The sequence below is a fragment of the Aspergillus glaucus genome (assembly GCF_001890805.1).
Source record: "Aspergillus glaucus CBS 516.65 unplaced genomic scaffold ASPGLscaffold_8, whole genome shotgun sequence".
Taxonomy (NCBI): Eukaryota; Fungi; Ascomycota; class Eurotiomycetes; order Eurotiales; family Aspergillaceae; genus Aspergillus; species Aspergillus glaucus.
In genome coordinates, this window is record NW_019170460.1 from 692,104 (window position 1) to 715,434 (window position 23,331).

The window sequence follows — 23,331 nt, forward strand, 5'->3', positions numbered from 1 at the left end:
CAAGTTAACAATAAGAATGACCGGAAAGAATCCCTTCTACTGTCCTAACTATCTTCATTAACATTCCATTCAAGAGAAGAGAAATCAATTGCTATCGCAATGTCAGAGAACTACGGATCCTTCCAAGCCGAAATCTACGGCCAAGGTGCCACGTCTGGCAGCTTGCCCATTGTCACGACTGATCCTCGTCATTTGGAAGATCAAGCGTGCAAAGCATTGGGTGCCAGGTCTTTCAACTATGTCGCAGGAGGAGCTGGTGAGAAGGCTACTATGGATAGTAACCGGCTTGCATTTCGTCAATGGAAGATGTACGTGTTTTCCCTCGGGGTATTTGAGATAGGGTGGGCTTGCTGATCGATTGATTGACGCATGCAGTATTCCGAGAATGTTGAGAGCTGTGAGTTCCCTCTTGACCACATAGCGTCAACTAATTGCCAGTCGCTGACCCAGTCGCTGCTTGTTAGTTGGACCATGAGAATGTCTCGGTAAACCTCTTTGGCCAGGAACATCACAATCCACTCCTCATGGCCCCCGTGGGTGTTCAGTGTCTATTCCACGAAGATAAGGAAACAGGTCTCGCAGAAGCTTGTGCGAAATCCGGCGTGCCGTATATCCTCAGCACCGCGAGTAGTAGTTCGATCGAAGAGGTGGCTGCTGCAAACGGCGACGGGAAGAGGTGGTTCCAGCTTTACTGGCCGGAGGATGATGATATCACCCTCTCCTTATTGAAGCGTGCGAAAGATAACGGATTCTCGGTTTTGGTTGTCACACTGGACACATTCTCCCTGGCCTGGCGACCTGCAGATCTGGATAATGCCTACGTACCTTTCATTCGTGGCATCGGAACCCAGGTGGGCTTCTCTGATCCAGTTTTCCGTTCGAAATTCGAAAAAGAATCAGGCAGCAAGATAGAGGACGATATTGTCGGGGCATCTAAATCGTGGACATCACAGGTGTTCTCTGGCCGGCCTCACACATGGGATCAACTAGCTTTCTTGCGGGACCATTGGGATGGGCCCCTCGTTCTCAAGGGTATTCAACATGCGGCGGACGCGAAGCAAGCCCTTGATGCTGGATGCGACGGTATTATTGTGTCGAACCATGGCGGTATGTCACCATTCAAGCTTTTGCCCTTCAAGCATGTGATGCTCACATATTCACACTCACAGGCCGCCAAGTCGACGGCGCGATCGGCTCCCTCGATGTCCTTCCCGAGATCGTCGATGTAGTCGGCGACAAAATGACTGTTCTCTTCGACTCTGGCATCCGTACCGGCGTCGACATCATCAAGGCCCTCTGTCTCGGGGCCAAGGCTGTTCTCGTCAGCCGGCCGGTGATCTATGGCCTCGCTATCGGAGGAAAAGTGGGCGCACAATCCGTGATGAAGGGACTTCTGGCGGACTTGTGGCAAAGCATTGGGTTATCGGGGATCAGCGAGCTGTCGGAATGTGATCGAAGCAAGATCCGGAAGGTCCACTATCCTGGTGATCGGATGGCGATGTTGTAATATAGTTAGTTATCCATGTGAAATAGTCAGCAGACTGGCACAAAATCAGGTACGCAGAGTAGACCAATAGAATATGCTGTAATGTATCCCTGCTTGTGCGCTATGTAGATACTTTCCAGAAATGCAGTGCCATGTGTCGACCAGGATTACTCAGCGAATTGTCGGGACCGGAGAATCACATGCCAACCCCAGATCTCAACCTGAACAAACTTCTGACAACTGCGTCAAAAGGGGCTGAACGGGACATGCCTACCACAATTACTTCATGAACTTCTACATATCATTACTACAGGCAGGCCTGTATCTCAATGTCCAATTTCCGTCGAGCTGAATTACCATTGCTTCACTCTTGACTGGCATGTTTAATTATTCATACTTAAGAAAAGCCCCGACATCCAACGACACGAACGAATCCGTCGCGCTCGAAACTGACTCGAGGGATCTGGTTCAGGACGACGGTGCCAGCCATGTGCCCGCCACTTCGGGTGCGGCCACGCTTCTTCCGCGGCCGGTTGCCTCCCTGGTGTCGTTCGTGACCCAGTCGACGTCGCTTTCCCTTCGGTTAGGAACGTTTTTTGGGGGCGCTGCGTTGAGGGGCGCTCGGAGCACAACGTTGACTGGGCTCGAGCTCAGTCGGGCTATGATTGAAGGGATTTTGACAAAAGCCGGAAGAGATGTGGCTGTTCGGAGTGGCGGGGAGCGTGGGAAGGCAGAGGCAGAGTCGCTGCTTGAGCGGAGTGTAAGTGATATACCATTGGAATGTTCTTTTGTGAAACTCTGCTAATACTTTTTTTCTAGTTGGCTACTCTGCATACAACGGTCACTTCAGCGTCGTTTTTTGCCGCGGCAACGTTCCACCTTTCGTCGACAACCTTATCGTCCGTCGCGCATATGTCCCAGGCTCTCTTATCCACCCTCGATGCGATACTTGGTTCAACGGAATCTTCAAGGGCGATAGCAGCTATAATTACGCTCATTCGAAGGGAATTCAGAGGCAATGTGCCTGGACCCGATGCCGAAAGAATTGGAGTGGGGGATCTTCTCGTTGGCTCCGTCGGATTCGCCCTACTACAAAGCTGGGGGAGGAAGAATACTGAACGATATATACGTGATAATGGCGGGGATGAGACTGTGTGGGACATAGTCATTTTGGACAACGGCATGAGAGCAGATGTCGTCCGCACGAATCAAATCGAATTCCCCAGCCCGTCCAGTGGCGGCGCGGAAACAGAGCCCAGACATTCTTCATTTATATCTCCCGACGATGACGACTGGTCGTTCGATGCTGTACAGCGTCGCTCGAGCATAGTTGATACTCTTGACAGCCCTCATCTGTCTATTTCGCCAGAAGACCAGCACCAGGTTTCTGAGGAAGACATTCGGCTATACATCATGAAGCAGCTACCTCGAGGTTGCCACGCCTCCATCAAGACTGATCTAGTCACAGCACGAACTATCACAGTGGATGTCTTTGATGACAACAATGCAGAGATCAGCCCGCCACCTGGGACAACGATGATTGAGGAAAGGTTTCGTGACGACCAGTATATCGAGGATCTAGTTCCTGCTGGTCAGTCCCAGCGTCTTCCTAAACACACTGTTGTGTTTAGGACAGCTTTCAATCAGTCGCAAAGTGCAGATGTGAGACCTGAAACAGGTGATGTGCATGATGAATCGCTAAACAACGGGCAACCGTTGTTTGACACTTCTGCGAGTCAATATGGAGGTCAACTGGATGCGCATGGTAACTCTGCAGCAGCAGGGAAGGCTGCTAAAATTCTCGCGCCAAAACAACACCATAAGAATCCGAACAACCCATTTCAGAGTAGTCCGGATGCAGCATCCAAGGACAGTTTTGGAGGCTCGTTAACAAGGCTTGCTCAGAAAATGAAGCCTGCCACTATTGACAGTAGTGATGACACCAAGCAACAGTTTCTGAAACCGCCGTCTGAGAAGACTGTACGCTCATCTGAGGCCCAGCCTAAAAAGGCTCCCAAGTCAAGTTCCAGCCAAGGAAAGTCGTCACTCAATAAAGAGGCTTTGTCTGCTGCAAACAGAAGCGCACCAAGGTCGCATTTGCAAGATTCGCCTGGAAAGAAATCCGCCTCGTCTCCAGGGTCACGGCAGGTCAATCGCGGCAGAAGTGCAAGAAACGATCAATATTCAGTTCGCGAAAAGAACCAGGAGTCATTCATGGCACAGACAGATGCCTATTCCGCACGACCTGCGGGTAGGCGTCCAGGATCGGCCGCGGGCATGAGAAACCATGCACGAAGCAGCAGTTCCTTGTCTTTGGCAAAATCTGAAGCAGATATGACTGTGTCTGTCAACAATGATGGCCGCCCTAACTCATCTTCTCTTCATCATCTGTCCAAGACATTTACACCTAGCATATATTCTTTGGTGACAGCAGGCTCGGAGACATCGCTTATACTTGCCCACCGTGCCAGAAATAGTGCATACGATGATACGGAGACAGTCCAAGCGCTCAGTCGTGATGGCATAGTCCCTGGTATTTTTCCAGAAAGCCATTTCGTGTCCAATATCCGCCGTTTTTGTCGGTTCTCTTTAGCATCTTATGGATCCAGTGCCCTCAAGGTAATGGGGGTCCGCAAAACCACCCAAGCGCTTCCACCTCCCTCAGGCTCCGACAGTCAGGAGCATAGTGATTTCTCAAACCACGCAGGGCTACCACCATCAACAATTCTTCTATCGTCGTTTGTTGACCCTGAAGGTGGTTCTAATGCAGCTGGTGAAACAGATACTGGTTTTCCACTTGTGCACTTCCTTTGCGTGGACCATGAATCAAAAGCTGTTGTACTGACACTTCGAGGGACATGGGGCTTCGAGGATATCCTAACCGATATGACTTGCGACTATGATGATCTCTTGTGGCAGGGAAGGAGCTGGAAAGTTCATAAGGGCATGCACGCGTCTGCTAGACGTCTCCTGGAAGGAGGAGGTGGGCGAGTCATGATTACCATCAGGGCTGCTCTGGAGCAGTTTCCGGACTATGGGGTGGTTATGTGCGGTCATTCTTTGGGAGGTGGTGTCGCCGCCCTCCTCGCAACGATGATATCCGAGCCGGTCAATGAAACGGCTGAAACAGCATTCGTGACTGCATCTTACCAATCTGTTATGCGGCGTATGCTTCCATCCGGAAACGGCGCATATAATGTACAGCCGTACTATTTTCTCCCTCCTGGACGTCCTATCCATGTTTATGCATATGGCCCCCCTGCTGTCATGTCTCCTTTCTTACGCCGTGCAACTCGCGGGTTAATCACCACCGTTGTCAACGGACAAGACGTCGTCCCGAGTCTTTCTCTCGGTATTTTGCACGACATGCACGCTGTCTCTCTAGCATTCAAAAGCGACACATCCGGCGCGAAATCCAACGTGCGATATCGAGTCTGGGAGAGCTTGCGACAAAGCATCGTGAACAAATTTCATGTCAACGAGGCCCCCATGTTGGTCCACGCCGGTGACGGTGTTGGAGAAGACGCCTGGGCGTGGCAAACCCTTAAGGGTCTTCGCGAAGAAATGTGCGCTCTCAAGCTCATGCCTCCTGGGGAGGTGTTCGTCGTGGAGACAATGCGGGTTCTCCAGCGGGACGCTTTTACCCCCAACCTGGGTGATGACGGCCAACCTCGGCTTGGACGACCAGCAACACGGGTGCAATTGAAGTTCATACGAGATGTTGAGACTCTGTTTGGAGAGCTGAGGTTTGGCTCTGGGATGCTGAGTGATCACAATCCGGCGAGATATGAAGCTAGTCTTGCTGCTCTTACACGGGGGATTTTGGATGAATAATGCGCTACGACTTTGATGAATTTCTTAAGGTGCTGTCCGTTGATATTGAAAACGGCTATCTAAAGTGGGATAAACGAAATTTGGATTTTGGATATATAGGTTCACATATTTGCACATAGATTATACCCAGATACTTCAATGTTAGATAGATAACACTGACCGTCTAATTCATTCTCTCGTTATTTTACTTGCGGATACCATACAAGTTCAAAAAAGGCCAACGATGCCTGTAGCTCCGTGTGCGCTTGACATGTCCGGTCACCTGTCGACAGGAATCATGTCTCTAAAAAGGACCCGAGAATGTCTGTCAACTGCGCACGCTGGCAGTCCTGTATCAAGGGCAGTTGAACAGGCGCCTGGGGCCTCTCGGTCCTTCAAAAGCCTCGCGCTTTGGCGTTCATCTGCCCGGATCCAACAATAGTACGGATTCAAGAGCAAGAACTGTAGCAGGGACGAAATCTTAGGTCTCATGGAGGTGGTCTAGTGTCGACTTAGCTTATGTCTCCACGAGCAAGGACAACCAACCTCCGTTTACCATATCTGCATATCAACCATCATGCAGCCGCTGTCCCTCTATTTTGATTGCCCACCAATGCCCTTTTGCTTTCTGTCTTCGACCCGCATGTCAAGGTCCCGGATCTGCTTTTCAACGAGCTCCCTCTTCAACATCAAGTTCTGGCGTGTTTGCCGAAGATCCGCAATTCGCTCGTCTAGGGTTATTTCGCGGGTTTTCTGCGCTGTCTATGCGGCAGAGAGCATGTTAGCAATTGGATCTTATTGTTCTGTTTCAACCAATCCCTCGGCTCGTCTGGCATTTTATCGTACCTGGGCTACCTCTTGGTTCGTCTTGAGCCCGGCACCGTAGAGGGACCCCGCAATGGTGATTGCCGTTACGGCTCCGGCCAGAACCATTCGTTGTGTTTTCTTGGGAATAGGCATTTTGCAAGATTGTCTTTATTTAAATATTCTCTCAATCAACAATCCCGACGTAGACAAGCGTTTCCGATTGTCCTTCGCATCTCCGAAATGCAATAAGAAACTGCTGCTAAACACCGCCTACCCAAAAAGTAACCAGTATTGATCGGAATTCTTAGTCATCAAATGAACAGCCGCGTCGCGTCTCCCGCGTAGACGCATTTGATCGTTTCTGTATTAGCAGCAATCTCAAAAAGGCAAGCGATTCTGAAAGCACCGGCACTGCGCTGCACCGGGCAGCCGCTCGACTACCCTAACACGATGCCTTCTTTGCCGGCGGTCCCTCGCCGCCGACAACGGTCAGAGGAGGATACCGATGAGGCCTCCCTCACACCCACGCAGTCTTCGACTGGCAGCAAACGCCGACGATTACAACATCCTGTGGAGCACGATGATGACGACGACGACGACGACGAAACGGGCGATGAGAGCGGTGGTCAGGGAACGGATACTGGGTGTGAAGATGAGGGGTCGGAGTCTTCTACGCAGGCTAGCATGAGCACGGGTGGGATGCAGGCTACTCAGACGCAAGCTACGCAGTTGAACGGTAGTCAGAGTCAGGGTGAGCCTGATGCGGATGGCTATAAACCCGGTTCTATTGTGCGGATTAAGGTTAATTATTTCGTTACCTATACTTCTGCGGAGTTCTTCCCTGGTCCGAAATTGAACATGGTTATTGGACCGAACGGAACGGGAAAGAGTACCTTGGTGTGCGCGATATGCTTAGGTTTAGGATGGGGTCCGCAGGTACGAATGAGAAATACCCCTGCTTGTGTCGCAGATTGCTGATAAGAAGCTTCCGCTGTATAGCACTTAGGACGCGCCAAAGACCCCGGTGAATACGTCAAGCATGGCTGTCGAGAAGCCAGTATCGAGATCGAACTTGCAGGAGGGACCCGTTTCCGTCGAAACCCAGTCGTGCGTCGAGTTATCAAACGGGATGGCAACAAGAGTTTCTTCTTTCTAAACGACAAGCCCGTGGGCCGCAACAAGGTGTACGAACTCGCTCAGTCTTTCGCCATCCAAATCGACAACCTCTGCCAATTCCTGCCGCAAGATAAGGTAGCGGAATTTGCCGCGCTTACGCCAATTGAACTACTTCATTCGACGCAGAGAGCTGCTGCGGGACCGGACATGCTCGAGTGGCATGAGAGTCTGAAGAAGCTGAGGGCTCAGCAGAAGAAGTTGCAAACGGATAACCAGGCTGATAAGGACCTGCTTACGAACCTCGAAAACCGACAAGAAATGCAGAGGGCGGATGTTGAACGGATGCGACAGAGGGTTGAAATCAAGAGAAAGATCGAGATGATGGAGTTCTCGAAACCCGTTACGCGGTACAAAGACCACCACCAGCAATATGAAGCCGCAAAAAGAAATACATCGAACCTCAGGCAAGAGCTTCAGCAGCTCGAAGCAGAGCTAGAACCAGCCTTCAGGGTGTTGAATGCGAAGAAGGACTATTGCAAGTCATTGAATGACACCGTTAAAGATCAAGAAGAAGTTATCGAGCAAGCGAACAATTCAGCCAAGGAACTTGGAAGGAAGATTGAGCAACGTGAAGACTCGATAAAGGATCTGGCTGGACAAATCGAGGCTGAGAGGAAGACCGCTGCCACGCACAAGCAGGAACAGAACCGAGTCCATCAATCCATCAACAAACTCAAACGCCAAATGGAGGAGGAGCCTGTGGAGTTCGACGTTGATTGGTACAATGAGAGGATTGTAAGTACTATGTGGGTATAAGCAAGAGCATTAGCTGACCCCTATCACAGAGGGAGAAACGACAGGAAATGCGAAACCTTATAACTCGCGGAGAAAGCATCAAAGACGAGCGGCGGCCAATATTTGAGGTGCTCAGTGACAGGAAGACGCGTATAAATCAGGCAGAGCGACAGCTATCCAGCCTTGATTCTGTTTCTGGACGGCAAGAAACGAAGCTCGAAAGCCTATCGCACGAGACGTATGCGGCCTACAAATGGCTCTTAGACAACCAAGACAAGTTCGAAAAAGAAGTCTTTGCTCCGCCGATTGTCTCATGTTCTGTGAAAGATCCAAAATACGCCGATGCCCTCGAGTCATTAATGCAGAAGAATGATTTCCTGGCCTTCACGACGCAGAGCCGTAACGACTTCAGAACTTTGCAGAAATACCTAAGCATGGACATGAAGCTTTCTGATATCAGTATAAAGACTAGCTCTGTCCCTCTGGACCGCTTCCAACCCTCTTTGTCGGATGGGGAGATTCGCCAATTTGGGTTCGACGGCTGGGCAAAGGACTTTCTCAACGGCCCAGATCCCGTGGTTGCTTTCCTCTGCAGCGAAAACCGATTGCATCAAACACCTATCGGTCTTCGCGATATCAACGATGATGAGTACAATCGGATAGCGGATGGAACAATAACCTCGTGGGTGTCCGGAAAACACAGCTATCAGATCTCCCGGCGCCGGGAATACGGGCCTAGTGCAACGAGTACTCGTACGAGACAAGTGAGACGGGCGCAAGCCTGGACGACTCAACCTGTTGAAGCATCAACGAAACACGAATTGCAACAAAGAATCCAGATTCTGAGAGATGAACTTCGGGAGTTCGATGAGAAGGCGGAAGCTGGTAGAGCTAAACTTGACCAGTTGGGCAGAGAGCATGGAGACATTAAACGCGAAATGGTATTTTATTCTTTCTTTTCCCCTGCAATCATGACAGCTAACGTTTCCCTTATAGGAGGAACTTGATCGAGAGAAATCCGACAAGCAAACTGCACATACGCACTTCAGGGCCATTCCTGAAAAGATCGGTCTGTTGTTCCTGTCTTCTTTATTCGCCTGTCATTCATCTAACGCTCCGTAGGTCAATATGAAGCCAGGCTGAAGAATATGGAGAGCTTCTCCGAAGGAGTCAAGGCCAGAGTGCGTGGCATCCGGGATCAACAAGATCGATTATCGATCAAAAAAGCTGAGGCGACAATTGAATACGCTGTACGTGTAAATCTTTCTACGTCTTCTGTCTACGGAAGCTGACCAAAATAGCGTGCGGTCGAGAAACTTCGCAAGTTGCATGAGCAACACCTTACAACAAGAGTCCGACATATCGAGGCGATTTCTGATTCTGATACTTTGGAGCACCGTAACGAGGAACAGCGCACAATCCAGAAACAGAAACAGGCCGAAGTAAAGGAAGCAATGGCCTACCTCAAGACGGCATCGGAAACGGCCAAACAGTTGATGAAGGAAGCCAGCGCAGTCGTCAAGGCTTCCAAACGCCAGCCCGATTTGGAAGAATTCCTCAAAACGCTGGCAGACTACACCAGCGAACGGCTGGAGGCGGACATTGATTCAGAAAAGGCCCGGTTGGAGCTCACGCAGGGAGGCAGCAGTAATGTGATCAAGGAATTCGAAGAGCGCGAGCGTCAAATCAACAAACTGCGCAGCAAGCTCTCAGACTTCGAGGGCCAACTGGGTGAGTTCAACTACGCCATCAACGAAGTACGCAGCAAATGGGAGCCGAAACTGGACGCGCTCGTCAAGAGAATCAGCGACGCATTCTCTGACTCCTTTGCCCGCATCGGCTGCGCAGGTCAGGTCGCCTTAAACAAAGCCGGCGAGGAGCCTACACCAATCGACGCAGCGAACGGCGAAAGACCAGCAACAATAACAACAACAGGGACGGCGGGCGACAGCGACTTCGACCAATGGTCAATCCAGATCCACGTCAAATTCCGCGAAAACGAAAGTCTCTCACTCCTCGACTCGCATCGCCAATCTGGAGGCGAGAGAGCAGTCAGCACGATCTTCTACTTAATGGCGCTCCAGTCCCTCTCCGCTTCCCCATTCCGCGTCGTCGACGAAATCAATCAGGGTATGGATCCGCGCAATGAGCGAATGGTGCACGAGCGCCTGGTGGATATCGCCTGTGCCCACACCACCACTACCACAAGCACAACCACCAGTAACGACGACGAAAGCGTGGGCGGTGGAGGCGGTGGCCAATACTTCCTAATTACGCCCAAACTCCTCAGCGGATTGGCCTATAAGCCGGGTATGAAGGTACTGTGTATTGTCAGTGGCGAACATATGCCGCCGGACTACAGTCAGTTGAACTTTGGGCATGTGGTGGAGAGGCTGCGGGCTGTGAAGACTGGTCACGGTGCTAATGCTAAGGGGAAGGGGAGGGTCATTGAGTCGTCTGTTCAGAGGGTTAATGGTGTTTCTGCTTGAAACTCGTTTTGTAGTGTTTGATTTTTGGATACCTGGTGTATGTTTCTTCTTACTCGCCTTTGGACGATATTTTGTTATTTCTGTATATTTATTATTGCTTGGTATTGTACATAGCTGACGAAGATGAGACTTATGAAGTGTTGAAATGTCGTGGTCTGATGTAGTTTTCGTCACTTCCTTACTCAAGACTATACAATACTATAACGCTAGCTGAGATATAAGTCTTAGGCATTTCAAAGTCTACAGGTGACTACAGAGTCAAACACGAAGTATTCAGTTCAAGTCATGTCACGTCAATTGATTGATCGAAACAAAAGAAATAACAAAAGGAAATCATCAATCCCCAAATCAACATGAATCAGTCCTTGGACTCATCATTTTTTGCTTTCCTCCCATTATCACCCAGTGATATCCTGCTCCTCACCGAAAAAAGTAAGAATGTACAAGAAGTGAAAAATATACACATGAAAGATAAAGTTTTTTAAAAAAAAATCGAAACACAGACAAGGGTATCATCAAGAACTCAATAAAAATCAAATCAAACCAGAGCAGAAATCACCGGAAGAAGGGGTATCATAGTTTGTAGCCGATATCGAAGTCGACCAGTGCTTTTTCTTTCTTTTTCTTTTTTTTTTTTTTTTTTTTTTTGTTCGTTTAGACAACAGTCGCAACAGGACGACCGCTGTGGCATCCCCTCTCGTGGCGCTTCATGTTGCTGCGCACAGAGAAGGCCTTTCCGCATCCCGCATGTGTGCAGCGGAAAGGCTTCTCACCAGTGTGGCTGTGCGAGTGAATGCGCAGGCTCGAGGGCCGCGAGAACGCCTTGTGGCAGGTCCGGCAGATATACCTGTCGTGGTTCTGCTGGTAAGGCGCGGTGTTGGAGGGAGGGAAGTAGTGGTGGTGTTGCCAAGCAGGGTTGACGGGAGAGATCATTTGCTGAGGAGCTGCTGCCACGGGGGCGGGAGCCGGAGCCATGGCGGGCGCTGGTCTGGGGTGGTAGTAGACTGTAGGGGCGGGAGCAGCGGTGGTGGCAGGAGCAGGAGCAGAGGTCTCAATGGGAGAAGATGCGTAGGTCACGCTAGGAGCGGGAGAGGCGTAGGGGCCGGCTTGGATGGAGCCCTGGCTGGAGATAGAGGAGCGGTCCGTTGGGAGAGCGATGGGGTGCTGGAGGGCCTTGTCGTTGACGGACGAGACGGATGGAGAGTGGCTGGCCCGGTGGAAGGTCGAGCCGGGGCGCATGGGAGGAGTAGGAGGCAAGCAGACGGGAACAGTAGCCATGACGGGTTCGTAGGCCCGCGACTGGGGGCGGGAGTCAGGAGAAGTCATTCTCTGGCGTTCTGCGATTTGTTAGTTACTGCGATCCTTGTGTTTTAAGAAGTAAACATACTGGATGGATGCATAGCAGCGCTGTCAGCGCCCTCGAAGAGAGTCGAGATGGAGGGCAAGGTGCATTTCGGCAGGTCCTCAACAGGAGGCGAGAGAGGAGGTTGAGGAGAGCGCGAGTAGTAGGAGGTAGGAGTAGGAGCAGCCGTGAAGTAGGACTTGTCATCGAACTTAAAGGACTTGGAGGAGGGAGGGCTGTAGAGAGGACGCTTGGGAAAATGGTCCGGCCCGTGAGAGATCAGGTTTGCGACATCCATGGTAGAGAGTATGGTGTAGTAGAGTAGGTTGTGGTAGGTTGGTAGGTTGGTGGGTGTAGTATAGAGTGTTTTGTCGAGTGGATGTGAAGTTGGATGTTGAGGCTGGAATTGACAGTGAATGGAGGGAACCAGTCATATAAGTACCACTTGGTATATCAAGACCTCCCCTCTTACACACACTTTCCCCCCTCGGGATAGTCAATGGTGGGGAAAAGCAACAAGAGACAAGCGTTCGGAGGGAGTAGTGGAGGCGATTGTCCCACGGGACTTGCGAAAGGGCCGTTTCTGCTAATATTAACCATCTACGTAAGTTAATTCTTGGAGTATAACTAGACGAGCACCAGCGGGCGATCAAACACTGCACTGGGCGGGAGACGCCGACAGAAAGCGAACAACCGGAGATGACGTTTGTGACGGTAATTTTACTAGTTGTATTCTCGACAGGGATTCGATGGCTCCGCTTCAAAGCTTAATTTATGACTTGTAATTACCGTACACTGTCAGCGTAGCTCGACGAGAACGCCCGATACAGTTAGTCTGAATGGGTCTGTCGCAAGGTTTCTCTCCGTGGTCCCACTTTTATGCTTAGCCTTGGTGGGTCCCACATGGTACGTACACCGTCCGTATTGTATTCTGTATCTAAGAAGGGAAATTATTTTACCGGGGATTATGGAGGGGGGACTTCGGTTAGTGGATTAGTGCAGATCCACGGATGATTTTCTCTTTTTTATTTTAGTCTCTTATTTTCTTTTTATTATTATTATTATTATTTCTTTTTTTTTTTTTTTTTTAATACGTATGCTGTACTGTACAGCCCTGGGCTTACTTGTCAGAAAAAATGAATAAAAGCCCCATCAACGGCCGATTCCTCGTTTAGGGTTAGCGCAAGCTCTGGCAATTGTTGCCGCACGATCCCTTTTTGTTTGTAGTGTTTGAAGCCCGAAGCGGGATCGAAGTCGCTTGTCAATGCCCAGTTGAGTGTCTAACTTTGTAACTCTCCATGTACCGAAACTCAACTTGCTTCTAACTCATAATAAGAAAAGAAGAATAATAAAACAAAAAAGCATACCTATACGAAGGCTCATACGGAGAAAGATTACTCCTGACTTTTTTTTTTTTTTTTTTTTTTTTTTTTTTTTTTTTTTTTTTTCACTTCTCCTACTCCTGACAAGCGGGGGATCGATCCAGAGTGGGCTGTGTTGGCCCTGATGGGAAGTGTCTCCGTGTGCTGAGATAGTAGCCCAGAGCCTTGGTCGACCCCGGAAGACTTCTGCTTGGCCAGTTGCCCGGCATAAGAAAAAGAAAGAAAACAAAGTGATGCATCGTGCATCTTGCGCATAAGCGAGATTCCCAATCCTTACTGACTGCTTTTACGGAGTACGGCGATTCTCGCTGCGGTCATGGATCGCCTGTGCAGCAACAGGTCGGATGACTGGTCATCGGATGTCTGCTTTTTTTTTGCTGTTTACTTTGCATTTGATCTTCTGATCTTGATAGTTGCATACAGCTGGGCAGCAGTAGTATACGAGTTCAACTGACGAATCCTGTAGCACTATCCCGTACGGAGTACTCTGAATAAATACGGGAGAACAGGGGGATCTACCACGATGAATCGATAGCCCCGGTTGATAACCCAAAATTTTCCAGATTAACGACGGCTTCAATAAAATTAAAAAAAAAAAAAAAAAAAAAAAAAAAAAAAAAAAAAATCCAACTGTTCCTGAGCATTAAACCTCGGCCGACAAAAGTCAAGTGTGGACGGACCAAGATCTATCTGACCAAAAAGGGTTATGGAGACGACTTTTTGAGGATCATCCGGTTTATCCTGGGTGAATGGTTCTGGAACTGATCTGTGCGGGACGCGTACACTGTACCCTATTCCGAACCTGTACTCGGTACAGACTACAGCGAACAACCTCAAGATGAAAGATTCAATTTTTGTTTACTTTCGTCGTCTGCTTCACATACATTATTGAGTTGTTTATTGTGATCGAAAAAATGAAGGATGTGACTTGGAGGAACATATGTACATGGTAACAGGTTGATTTCCTTTTCTGCGGATCCTTCCGCTGACCTGATTGCCCGATCGGGTAACCAGCCTCATGAGCCTCCCCAACACAATGCTACTGTCTCCATACAGATACTCCGTACACAATAGTAGCATAAATAATGCAGTCGCAGGATCTGGACACACAAACAAAAACGCCCAATGTACTTCATATACGATACCGAACACTAGTGAGTCACCGGTCAGTCGCCAACACATCTCCTGTCGGATTTTCCGTTCAGGGACAAGGCAGCAGGGCGACGGAGAGTGTCCGGAGATCTACAGATCCTACAGCAGAGTTACCACAGACTACAGAAATAGGAGTCGCACAGTATTGAAATTGTACAGTAGCATCACCTCGGTCGTACACCGTCACAAAGCCTCGTGGAAAGTCTGGCCTTAACCTTGTCCCTAATGCTACCGTCTCAACTATACTCCCCGGTACAGGTATCTGTGCTTCTCTGTACATCGCCTAGCTACTGGTACTAAAAGAGTACAAAATGACCGGTCTCCTATTCGTCCGACGATCCACCGACGGGGCCCGCGAACGGTGCCGAAGATCCTCCCAGTGATCATCGCCCGTGACTGTGGTCTTGGTTTCTTCCAGAACACGGCCTTGGGTTTACGGGTCCATGGTTACGAGGTACCATAGTGTGGATAGGTTCCATGGGATATCTGTACCGAGTATTCCTGAGCAGTGAAAACCGACTGCTTACGTAGAATTTAACCAGAGTTAGAGTAAATGTCTGTATCAACTCTGGATAAATGTTTCTGTTCCTGAATACCACGGGTGACAGGCGATCGTGTCCTACCACCGAGGACATTTCCTTTTTGGGTGATGACTTGAGTTACACCAGTCTTGAGAGTCTGCTCTTACCAGAGTACATGTAAGAAGATTGGCAACCTGGCTCGTGTAAACTAGCAACTAAACCACGAAGATCATGATCAGATCTTTTCAACCCCCTCTACTCTGTGGTGTACCTCCTTTTTCTTGTCATCTCTGGGAAAATTTCGGATGAGCATACTAATACTCCCTGGACCAATAATAGGGTGGTCGGAGATAAAATATGCGGCGACTATGCACATAGGCTGAATAATAGTGCACATCCTGCTATACATAGTTGTACATAGTCAGTGTGGTCGAAGATAAGACTATTGATAACACGGGCGCAAATGATGTGCGGGATCCGCCAACGCTTTCCAACGTCTCCAGCTTACGAATGAAACTCTATTGCTCTTGGAGCTTTCCCTTTGCGGACATCAGCCGAGCCGAGGCAGAGCATCATTGGCCAGTGCTGTCAGTCGGCACTAGCATTTCAGCCTATTTGCCGAAGTTTGGCCTGTCATAACATAACACTATGCTTGCTTTGTCATTTGTACAACTGAAGATGGTGATAGTTAGTAGATATGCTGTTGAGACTATTGGCGGCAGATGATCACATTGTTTGTTTTTAGTCTCCTTGCTTCTTTTTCTGCCTCTCCTGACAGGCCATAGTACTCTGTATACAGTATGTGTATTACTACGGGGTGTGTCGTATATGCAGGAGACATCAACACTAATACGGCTGTGACTGAATTCCCATGCATCGACGATTATGCTTACTCTTACAAACAGGCAAGTCAGGCAAGGCAGCCAGGATGGATAATCGGAACGCGGATGTATTGATTGACAGGAGCTGGGCTACGACTGTTTGTTTCCATTCTTCATTTCGCGAACTCGTAAGTGTCATTAAACTGACTCGAGATTCCATCGTCGGGTTTCCGTGGCTTGGATGATAACTCCGGGATATGTCTCGGGACATGTCTAGTCCCAGCTAGTGGTATCCGGAAAGAACAGGAGGCATCGTGACTGGTGAACGCCAAGTGCACAAACGGATACATACTTTTTGGACAGACAGGGTACGGACGACAGACATGCTTTGAACATGAAACAGTCGAATTCATGGTCCTTCTCCAATACACAGTGCCAGTATATCCCTCAAAAGCAAACTTTGCTCTTTGCCCAACCTTGTTTTTGACAAGACACGGCACAAAAGACAATCTCCCAGAGTTTGACATGGCACGACCAATGCCCGTCACGACTCAGTTGGAGTTTCCCTCTCTACTCTGGTTAACACTGAGAATTGCAGTACTCGCCCGAGTACATCTAGAATAGTGGACCAGCCAAGCTTCGCCTCAGCCAACTGACGTATGTCACGGAAAGTCTTTACCCTTCGAACTTCACCGCTAAGGGCAATAAACTTTTTTCTCTGGGCCTTCTGCTTTAACTTTGATATACACCAGATTGCACCGTTTAGTTATCTACCACGATCTGATTGTCTGTACTGGACTTGGACTAGTTGATGGTCGAAGATCTACCTTTTTTCGCGTACAGATTGCTCTGCAACCTGTTGGTTTGCCTTCTTTGGGCGGCACAGAGTATGTCTACATACAAGTAGCATAGCGCGGGTACTCCAAGCCAGACCGCCACGTTGACTGGTCAAGGCGCTGATCTTCATCATCGGCGGCTGAGCAGGTAGTAAAGTCGTTGTGGCTGTTTGCAATGTGAACAGTGTACTGCTGAAGGAACAAGGGATCCCCCTGTTGGAGTAGTGTACGAGTACGCATACACACTCCGTACTTTTAGCGCTTCGTACATAGTGCCCTTAGTGTCAGCATTTCGGAAATATCATCGGTAATAGTGTTTCCGACGGAAGTCGACAATAAACCCACCCCATAATAATCTGATATCCATAACGAATCCCATAATCCATATACTCAAGGCATCACCATTATTATCTACATTAGTGCACCGTCTGTATCAATCAATCAACCCTGTCAACCAGGAGACTTACCCCATTAGGGCTAGTAGGGAACTGCTGGCGCGGGCGTCGAACTCAGAACGGACGCCAAGGACCGCTTGCACAGCCAACGATATTTTCGCATCTCTGTTATTTCACGTGGCAGAAGTGGGCTTTTGCGACCCGTCTGCAGCCGGTCGTTCGGGCCTTCCCGAGTTTGGCATTCAAGCCGATGCATTACAGTAATTTACTGTATTGTAAGGATGGGCATAGGTCAGGGTGTCAGAGGATTGTCTCTGAGCGATACATTTCCCGTACACGTACAGATCCATGCATTATTGGGCTGATCCATGATCATCCTTTTTTTTTTTTTTTTTTTCCTTGTGAAAGGCCAAGATCTTGAAAAGGAGTTGGAGAAGAAGGAAAAAAAAAAAAAAAAAAAAAAGTAACGAGATATTGGTACATAGCGAGGAATAGTTTTCCAAGCGAAGTTATGGACTTTCTTTGAGTACGCGTTGTGGCATCTTCGTTAACAATTTCCCTAACAATCAAAAAATCCCGCTGACTGAGCCGATGGGACCCGACCGAGTCGGATCAAGTCAGTCTCGGTTCTTGTCCGCAACATTGATTGATAATCTACTCCTTTGTACTGACAGAGAATGAATGCTGCTGGTAACATTAGTGCGGCGCAAAGTTGTCGTCTGTGCATCCGAGTATAGACCTTCACTGTAAAGGATAAAACGAACATCGTTATATCACCCATAATAGAACCTGAGGATACTATCTATTCTAGAGCACCACGCTACCCGCTGTCAATCTGACCCATCCGGAACCACGATTGAGCCCTTTCACTGACAGACAGTTCTCGACCATTTTTCAGGTGGGGGAGAAACGATGTTCAATCATGTACTTCTGGTAAGTTCAACTAACCCACTTGTTCCACTGGTTGAATAGATTATTCAGCGGAGGTTCCTGATCAGAATAGGAAGTCGGAGCCTATGTGCTCGCTTGTTCGGGATACTGGCCACGCGAGCTGGTTTTGGGCAATTTTTGCTGAGACCACTGTGTCAGGTTTGAGGTTGGTTGAACCAAATTATGGATTCGGTATTCTGGGCTTCCGCGCGATGCCGGTTTACTTTCTAGAAGGGTCGCTGATGGGAATTGGTATGGGCACACGTGATTTACTCGACTGAGGCATTAAGGCAGAATGCTTTATGATAGTTAACTAGCATTCATTCATCATGTGGCGGTTTTCCGCTATCTATAGGTCTATAGCGCATGTAGATTTCTAAAATGGCGGCCCTCATTTTATACGCCATTTATTTCTCCTGACCACTTAGATCCTCTGATAATGAACACAGCCAGCAACACAGAATACCTCATAGCCTTGCTGACCGAAGTGGAGTCAAGCGACCAACCATTGCATCACAAGCAGGCTGAACTCGAGAGTCATAAGGGTCTCCCTCGTATTCTTGATACAACAGCAACCATTCTCATCTCAAAACCAAAGGGAGAAGTAATAGCCGTTGGCTTCCAGCCAGAAAATGAAAAGGGCACGCTGACGCTCGCCTCAAACGAAGATACTGTTCCCGACGCCACTTTGAAGCATGCCCGGGAAATCCTTAACAGGCTCCAGGAGATCGGGCAGTGGCTTGCCAGTCCGGGGAAATCAGTAAGACGGAAAGGGAACAGAGATAAGAATGAAGAGCCTGAAATAGTGAATGAGGACTTGTTTCCGGAACCTCTGCGTGAAAAAGTCAGTTCATTTAGGGTTGCGATCCATGCATTTTCACAGCAGAAGTCCCGTCAGAAACTAGAGAAGCCTTGTGGTGAAACTACTTGTGTAGGCGCTTTTATAGAATATGTTGAGAGCTTGTCAGACGACACGGAGTGCAATGAGGTCGTCAAACGTTTGCAAATTATTAGCCATGTACTTGGTTGGGTCATGGATGTTTACGACGACAACTCGGGCAGGATTCCTGATGCTGAAATGTTGAAGTTCGTTGACGGGATGGACTATATTTTCTTTACAGTAAAGGAGTTATGGAAAATCGAGCACTGACAATACCATCTTTCCGCCCCAAAAAGTGAGTGCCCTAGCTCAATCATTATCATATTCGGCCACTGGTCTTCTCCAGGCTTCCCTTCTCTTGAGAAATTTATCAAGAAGATATCTTACATCTCGAGGGCTGTGTATACACTACTATTCAAGTATGCATACTTCCCACGTTCGTACCGTAAGTACCTGGGCAGGATAAAGTTCCACGTCCAGTCATTGCGTAACATGTCTCGACCGGTTGATTTCCGCGCAGCAGCAGAAGACTGGCGAACTTTCAGCCAGAAGGTTCTTGCGCAGCACGGTATGGGATTCCTTTTGGATAGAATTACAGAGGAAGACCAGAAGCCGGGGTTCTTCAACTCTCAGCGAGTGATTCACCGGCAGTCGGTTATATTGGCGTATCGAAATTGTCTTGTCTCGCATGTTGGCACTTTTTGGAAAGTCTACAATGCGCGGGGCATGATTTTTACACCAGGGGCTCGCATCCCAATGCGTGCTTCCCATGGAAGTACCCCGACCTTGAGATCAGACAAGCAGGGTTATCTAAGGAGCAGAGCGCAAAGTTTTTCAAGTCATTCTGTGATGGCCTGTCTGAAACGTATGTGTGGCGCCTACAGGAGCGAGAGAGATTGCGCATGCTCTCGGCGGCAAGACAGTATACGTGTTAAACTGGTCGTCCACCCGGCGGGGGTAAACTATGGTAGAAGCGTGATAGAGTGTATATGGAGGTAGTATATGTATGTAACAACTTCGGTAGTAATAGCCAGTCCCATTGGTGCTTAGACTGAACGCTGGTCTCTCTAACGTTCGCCCAGCGGTCTCCCTAAGGAATGTCGGGGTCACGTGCCCGCTCCGGGCGGCCCTGTACCTAAATAGGTTACGATCGCACTATTACTACTTCGGCCTAGTGCCAGTAGACCTTCGGCGCTTGTCTAATATACATGCGTTCCGCCCTATGTCCGTAACAATACGGAGCTTCAAGGATGTGTCCGATAACGAATAGAATCTGATACCGGTAGAAGCGAACGCGGTCAGACCTGCCTGCGCCTCTTTTGTCGATATCTTAGTTTACATGGAAATGAAGAACGGCACTGTACAGAGTGTCGTAGAGAACTGTATTATCAAATGGCCAGTTCCAGCCAGCACGATAACGGATCGGAAATCAGCAATTAATCTTCTGGCCATAGCTTCCAGCTTACTGGCCGGTCAAAAGGCCAAGTAACCACGTCCACGCCAAGTGTAGACTCTGCCAAGGCAAATCATCATTTAACTTTACTATATACAGCAGCATACAAACCCTATCCCTATTCTGGCACTTTATTCGACTGTCACGTTACGAGAATGTAATGAACCAAAAAGCCCCTGTAAATTACAACAATCCACAACCCTGTAGATCTTGAGATCGTAACGACTACCGCAAACAGTAAATAGTACAGCCTCAGGCCGAAAACCCGCAGATCCGCAGGCGTGGCAGGTTCGGGATCTTACCGAGATAGGCTTAGAGGATTTGCCAGGTGAAAGGAGGGGCCAGGGGAGCAAAGCAAAGGCAAAGGATTACGTATCCACAGATGGACTCGGGAGGCCGGTCAAGCTTACTGCAATGAGAAGGCCAAACGACCCGGTGCCATGCATGGAGGATCGACAATGGCGGGAGGGTCTTTTTAGGGCGAACTTTATTGCTTACCGTATAGTATTGTTATTACGTACGTGTTTTGTATGGAGCTAGCTCAATGCGGGTTAGACTGCATCAAAATCTCCGAATATAGTTTCAGGTCCCGCCAAGACGCAGGAAAAGAAATATTTGAGATTTTCCTATTGGTTGTCAATGATCGGCTTGCGGTGTGGAAAGTTTAAAAGACTTGTTACAAGTCTGTAACGTCGTGTGCTATGCTATGTCTGTGTCTGTGTCTGTGTCTGTGTCTGTGTCTGTGTCTGTGTCTGTGTCTGTGTCTGTGTCTGTGTCTGGTTACTTCTCGGTCTGTTGCCGAGAACCTCTCAACTCTCGACTTTACCCGATCATCCTCCGACGTTTCTTTCACTCTAAGCACAGTCGGATAGCAGTTGCCAACATGAGGCGTGCGCACGAGTACAGCACAGGCAACATAGAAGAGTACATCAGAGCACTTCTGGTAGATCCTACTGTAGTCCACAAGTCTACAACAAATCCCTCGGGGCTTGACCGTACCAATCCCGTCAATCAGCATCAAACAGCCAGTATACCACTACATCATAGGGCAGCGCCGCAGTGGCAGCGGCAGCGGCAGCCTCAGTCATCATTGTCACAGTGCAGAGCACAGGACTACGCAAGCAGGGTGCGGCTTGATAACTATCGTCATCGTCATTTGCTTCTGCTCTGCTCTGCTCTTCGTAATGTGATGGGATATGTCCAGGGTGCGTCGTTTCAGAGTGCGTTTTTTTTTTTTTTTTTTTTCTTGGACGGCGCAATAACTGAATTTGGTCTTGCCGTGGTGTTTCTTTTTCTGTATACGAGTACTCCATACAGGCTGTGTACGCCTACATAGGATGCGAAGTAATGCTTCGTCTCATGTGATGTGATAATTTCGAGGCAAGTGATATCATTCTATGCCGGTAGATATCTGTAGATGATCTATGGAAACTGTATACCACGGAAAATAAGACGATAACATGAGAACAGACAGTATGAATTTAGAATGTTGTCATAGTACGCCTGGTATATATCAAGATGTATATTTCCGCACCATAATCTCATGCAAATAGAACATTCAGTCACACAGGATACATATGTACGGAGTATACTTGTAGACAATCCTCTATCCCCATGCAGAGATCAATCATAACCATTCCCATCCATCCGGTTTCCAAAAACAACCAATGCGGTGCTACATCCTCCCAATCGACATCTCTCGTACGCTCCGTGCATCTCCTCGGCAGGCCCTTGCGTCTGACCGTTGGAGTTGGTCCTAGCTCTTCGTCTGTACGGAGTAAATGACAGATCCGATGGACACATTACAGACGGACAACCCTGTACACAGGATGCATATGCGTGCAAGTAAGTATGTAAGCATGTACGGAGTAAGTATGAATACCCAAGGCCACTATGTAATCAATCATGAGACGAGATTGTAACAAGACGTAATGCGCCCTTTGTCTCGCCTCCAATACCACCATGACAGGACATGACGACGGCAGACGGACGGATGGGATTCAGTTTTTGGTCTCTTGCAGGTTAATCCACGCTCCTGGGTCTTTTGTATGTCTGTGTACAAGTATTGTATGCACGAAGTCAAGGAAAATATACTGCTCTGGGTATAGCCAACATCAGGAAATACCGCAACGCAACTATGCTCCGCGACTACTGCACAAAAGAGTAAAGCCCATCCCGACAGAAAGGTTTCCTCTTGTCCGCATCGGTCTTGTGTCACCAGTATGGCGAAAATGAATAATAATCCCTGCTGGCGTGGAGTCCCAAGGACGTTCGCATGGGCGGCGAATGGGCGAGACCGGGTCTGTATAGTAAGCATGAACAGTTAATTAAGACGGCCCTTATCATTTCGCCGTCTGGTGAGTTCCCGTGTCTGGGTGAACAGCTGCAACAGATGAATGACCAAGTCTCTGGGCTTTTGATTCTAGCTACGCTTTGGTACCACAAAGGAGGCACATCAGGTACTGAGGCAGAAGGAAAGCAGTCTTGTGAAACGCTACCTTCAAAGGAACCTTTGCCTCGTGTCCATCTCTTTTCCCACTGTTAATGTTACCGGCCCACCATGAGAGATTATTGTTGCTATCTCTATGCGGAGTTGAGAGCCTCCTGTACTCCGTTCAAAGTGTAAAAAATAAAAAAATAAAAACATCTCAAAGAGAATATGCCGGGTCGAAACCAGTAGAGTTTTGCTGGTGAAGTCATACAAATTCACCGGCATGCACATACATCCAGACTGCGCAGGAAGAGGAGCATCCATCGTAGATTATCGCACCAATCAATATGACATCTCCGCACTGGCGCCGGTGTTGCCGATCCGCAGCTTGTATTCTGCTCAATAACAGCCCATAGAAATTCTGGACACGCAGATAATATAATATACAGTGATAATCCTGTGGCAACGAATATAAACTTCGCGCCTTTTAGCTCTCAAGCGTCGTCGCCCAACGTCGCTTCCGGCACGAGTACAACATGATTGGTACGCAAAACCCCCGAAATCACCAGCCATGCGCTTCCCACGAAGATCCGCGACGGAATTTCCCGACGAGGTCCTGCGACCAGAGACCGGTTACAGGCCTTGAATCAGCCTCTGGAGATCAGATCATCCTCTTTCATCG

General features: G+C 48.7%; 8 protein-coding genes across 8 annotated transcripts; 4 read left to right on the forward strand and 4 right to left on the reverse strand.

Moving 5' to 3' along the window:
* The first annotated feature begins 60 nt into the window (after nt 1-60).
* On the forward strand, nt 61-1,596 carry ASPGLDRAFT_46167 (lactate 2-monooxygenase). The gene is made up of 4 exons (XM_022546391.1): nt 61-308; nt 376-397; nt 465-1,107; nt 1,170-1,596. The coding sequence occupies exons 1-4, from the start codon at nt 100-102 to the stop codon at nt 1,505-1,507; spliced, it is 1,212 nt and encodes a 403-aa protein (XP_022401883.1). The 5' UTR covers nt 61-99; the 3' UTR covers nt 1,508-1,596.
* Nucleotides 1,597-1,865: 269 nt separating this feature from the next.
* Nucleotides 1,866-5,320, forward strand: ASPGLDRAFT_124949 (lipase family protein; the record flags this gene model as incomplete). The annotated part of the gene is made up of 2 exons (XM_022540527.1): nt 1,866-2,246; nt 2,306-5,320. 2 exons carry the CDS (start codon nt 1,866-1,868, stop codon nt 5,318-5,320), a joined length of 3,396 nt encoding a protein of 1,131 aa, XP_022401884.1.
* Nucleotides 5,321-5,893: 573 nt separating this feature from the next.
* On the reverse strand, nt 5,894-6,259 carry ASPGLDRAFT_34822 (uncharacterized protein; the record flags this gene model as incomplete). The annotated part of the gene is made up of 2 exons (XM_022544471.1): nt 5,894-6,061; nt 6,146-6,259. 2 exons carry the CDS (start codon nt 6,257-6,259, stop codon nt 5,894-5,896), a joined length of 282 nt encoding a protein of 93 aa, XP_022401885.1.
* Nucleotides 6,260-6,556: 297 nt separating this feature from the next.
* ASPGLDRAFT_124240 (DNA repair ATPase SMC5) lies at nt 6,557-10,506 on the forward strand (the record flags this gene model as incomplete). Its single annotated transcript, XM_022540467.1, has 6 exons — nt 6,557-7,042; nt 7,106-8,017; nt 8,068-8,958; nt 9,014-9,086; nt 9,140-9,267; nt 9,319-10,506. The coding sequence occupies 6 exons, from the start codon at nt 6,557-6,559 to the stop codon at nt 10,504-10,506; spliced, it is 3,678 nt and encodes a 1,225-aa protein (XP_022401886.1).
* Nucleotides 10,507-11,160: 654 nt separating this feature from the next.
* ASPGLDRAFT_57364 (uncharacterized protein) lies at nt 11,161-12,423 on the reverse strand (the record flags this gene model as incomplete). Its single annotated transcript, XM_022548249.1, has 2 exons — nt 11,894-12,423; nt 11,161-11,843 (listed from the first exon to the last, which is right to left on the reverse strand). The coding sequence occupies exons 1-2, from the start codon at nt 12,144-12,146 to the stop codon at nt 11,161-11,163; spliced, it is 936 nt and encodes a 311-aa protein (XP_022401887.1). The 5' UTR covers nt 12,147-12,423.
* A 5,901-nt stretch (nt 12,424-18,324) lies between these two features.
* Nucleotides 18,325-19,095, forward strand: ASPGLDRAFT_57365 (uncharacterized protein; the record flags this gene model as incomplete). Its single annotated transcript, XM_022548250.1, has 1 exon — nt 18,325-19,095. One exon carries the CDS (start codon nt 18,325-18,327, stop codon nt 19,033-19,035), a length of 711 nt encoding a protein of 236 aa, XP_022401888.1. The 3' UTR covers nt 19,036-19,095.
* Nucleotides 19,096-22,062: 2,967 nt separating this feature from the next.
* Nucleotides 22,063-22,626, reverse strand: ASPGLDRAFT_1427475 (uncharacterized protein). The gene has a single exon (XM_022541775.1). The coding sequence runs from the start codon at nt 22,533-22,535 to the stop codon at nt 22,122-22,124; it is 414 nt and encodes a 137-aa protein (XP_022401889.1). The 5' UTR covers nt 22,536-22,626; the 3' UTR covers nt 22,063-22,121.
* On the reverse strand, nt 22,627-23,079 carry ASPGLDRAFT_1427474 (uncharacterized protein). Its single transcript, XM_022541774.1, has one exon. The coding sequence runs from the start codon at nt 22,971-22,973 to the stop codon at nt 22,719-22,721; it is 255 nt and encodes an 84-aa protein (XP_022401890.1). The 5' UTR covers nt 22,974-23,079; the 3' UTR covers nt 22,627-22,718.
* Between the last annotated feature and the right edge of the window lie 252 nt (nt 23,080-23,331).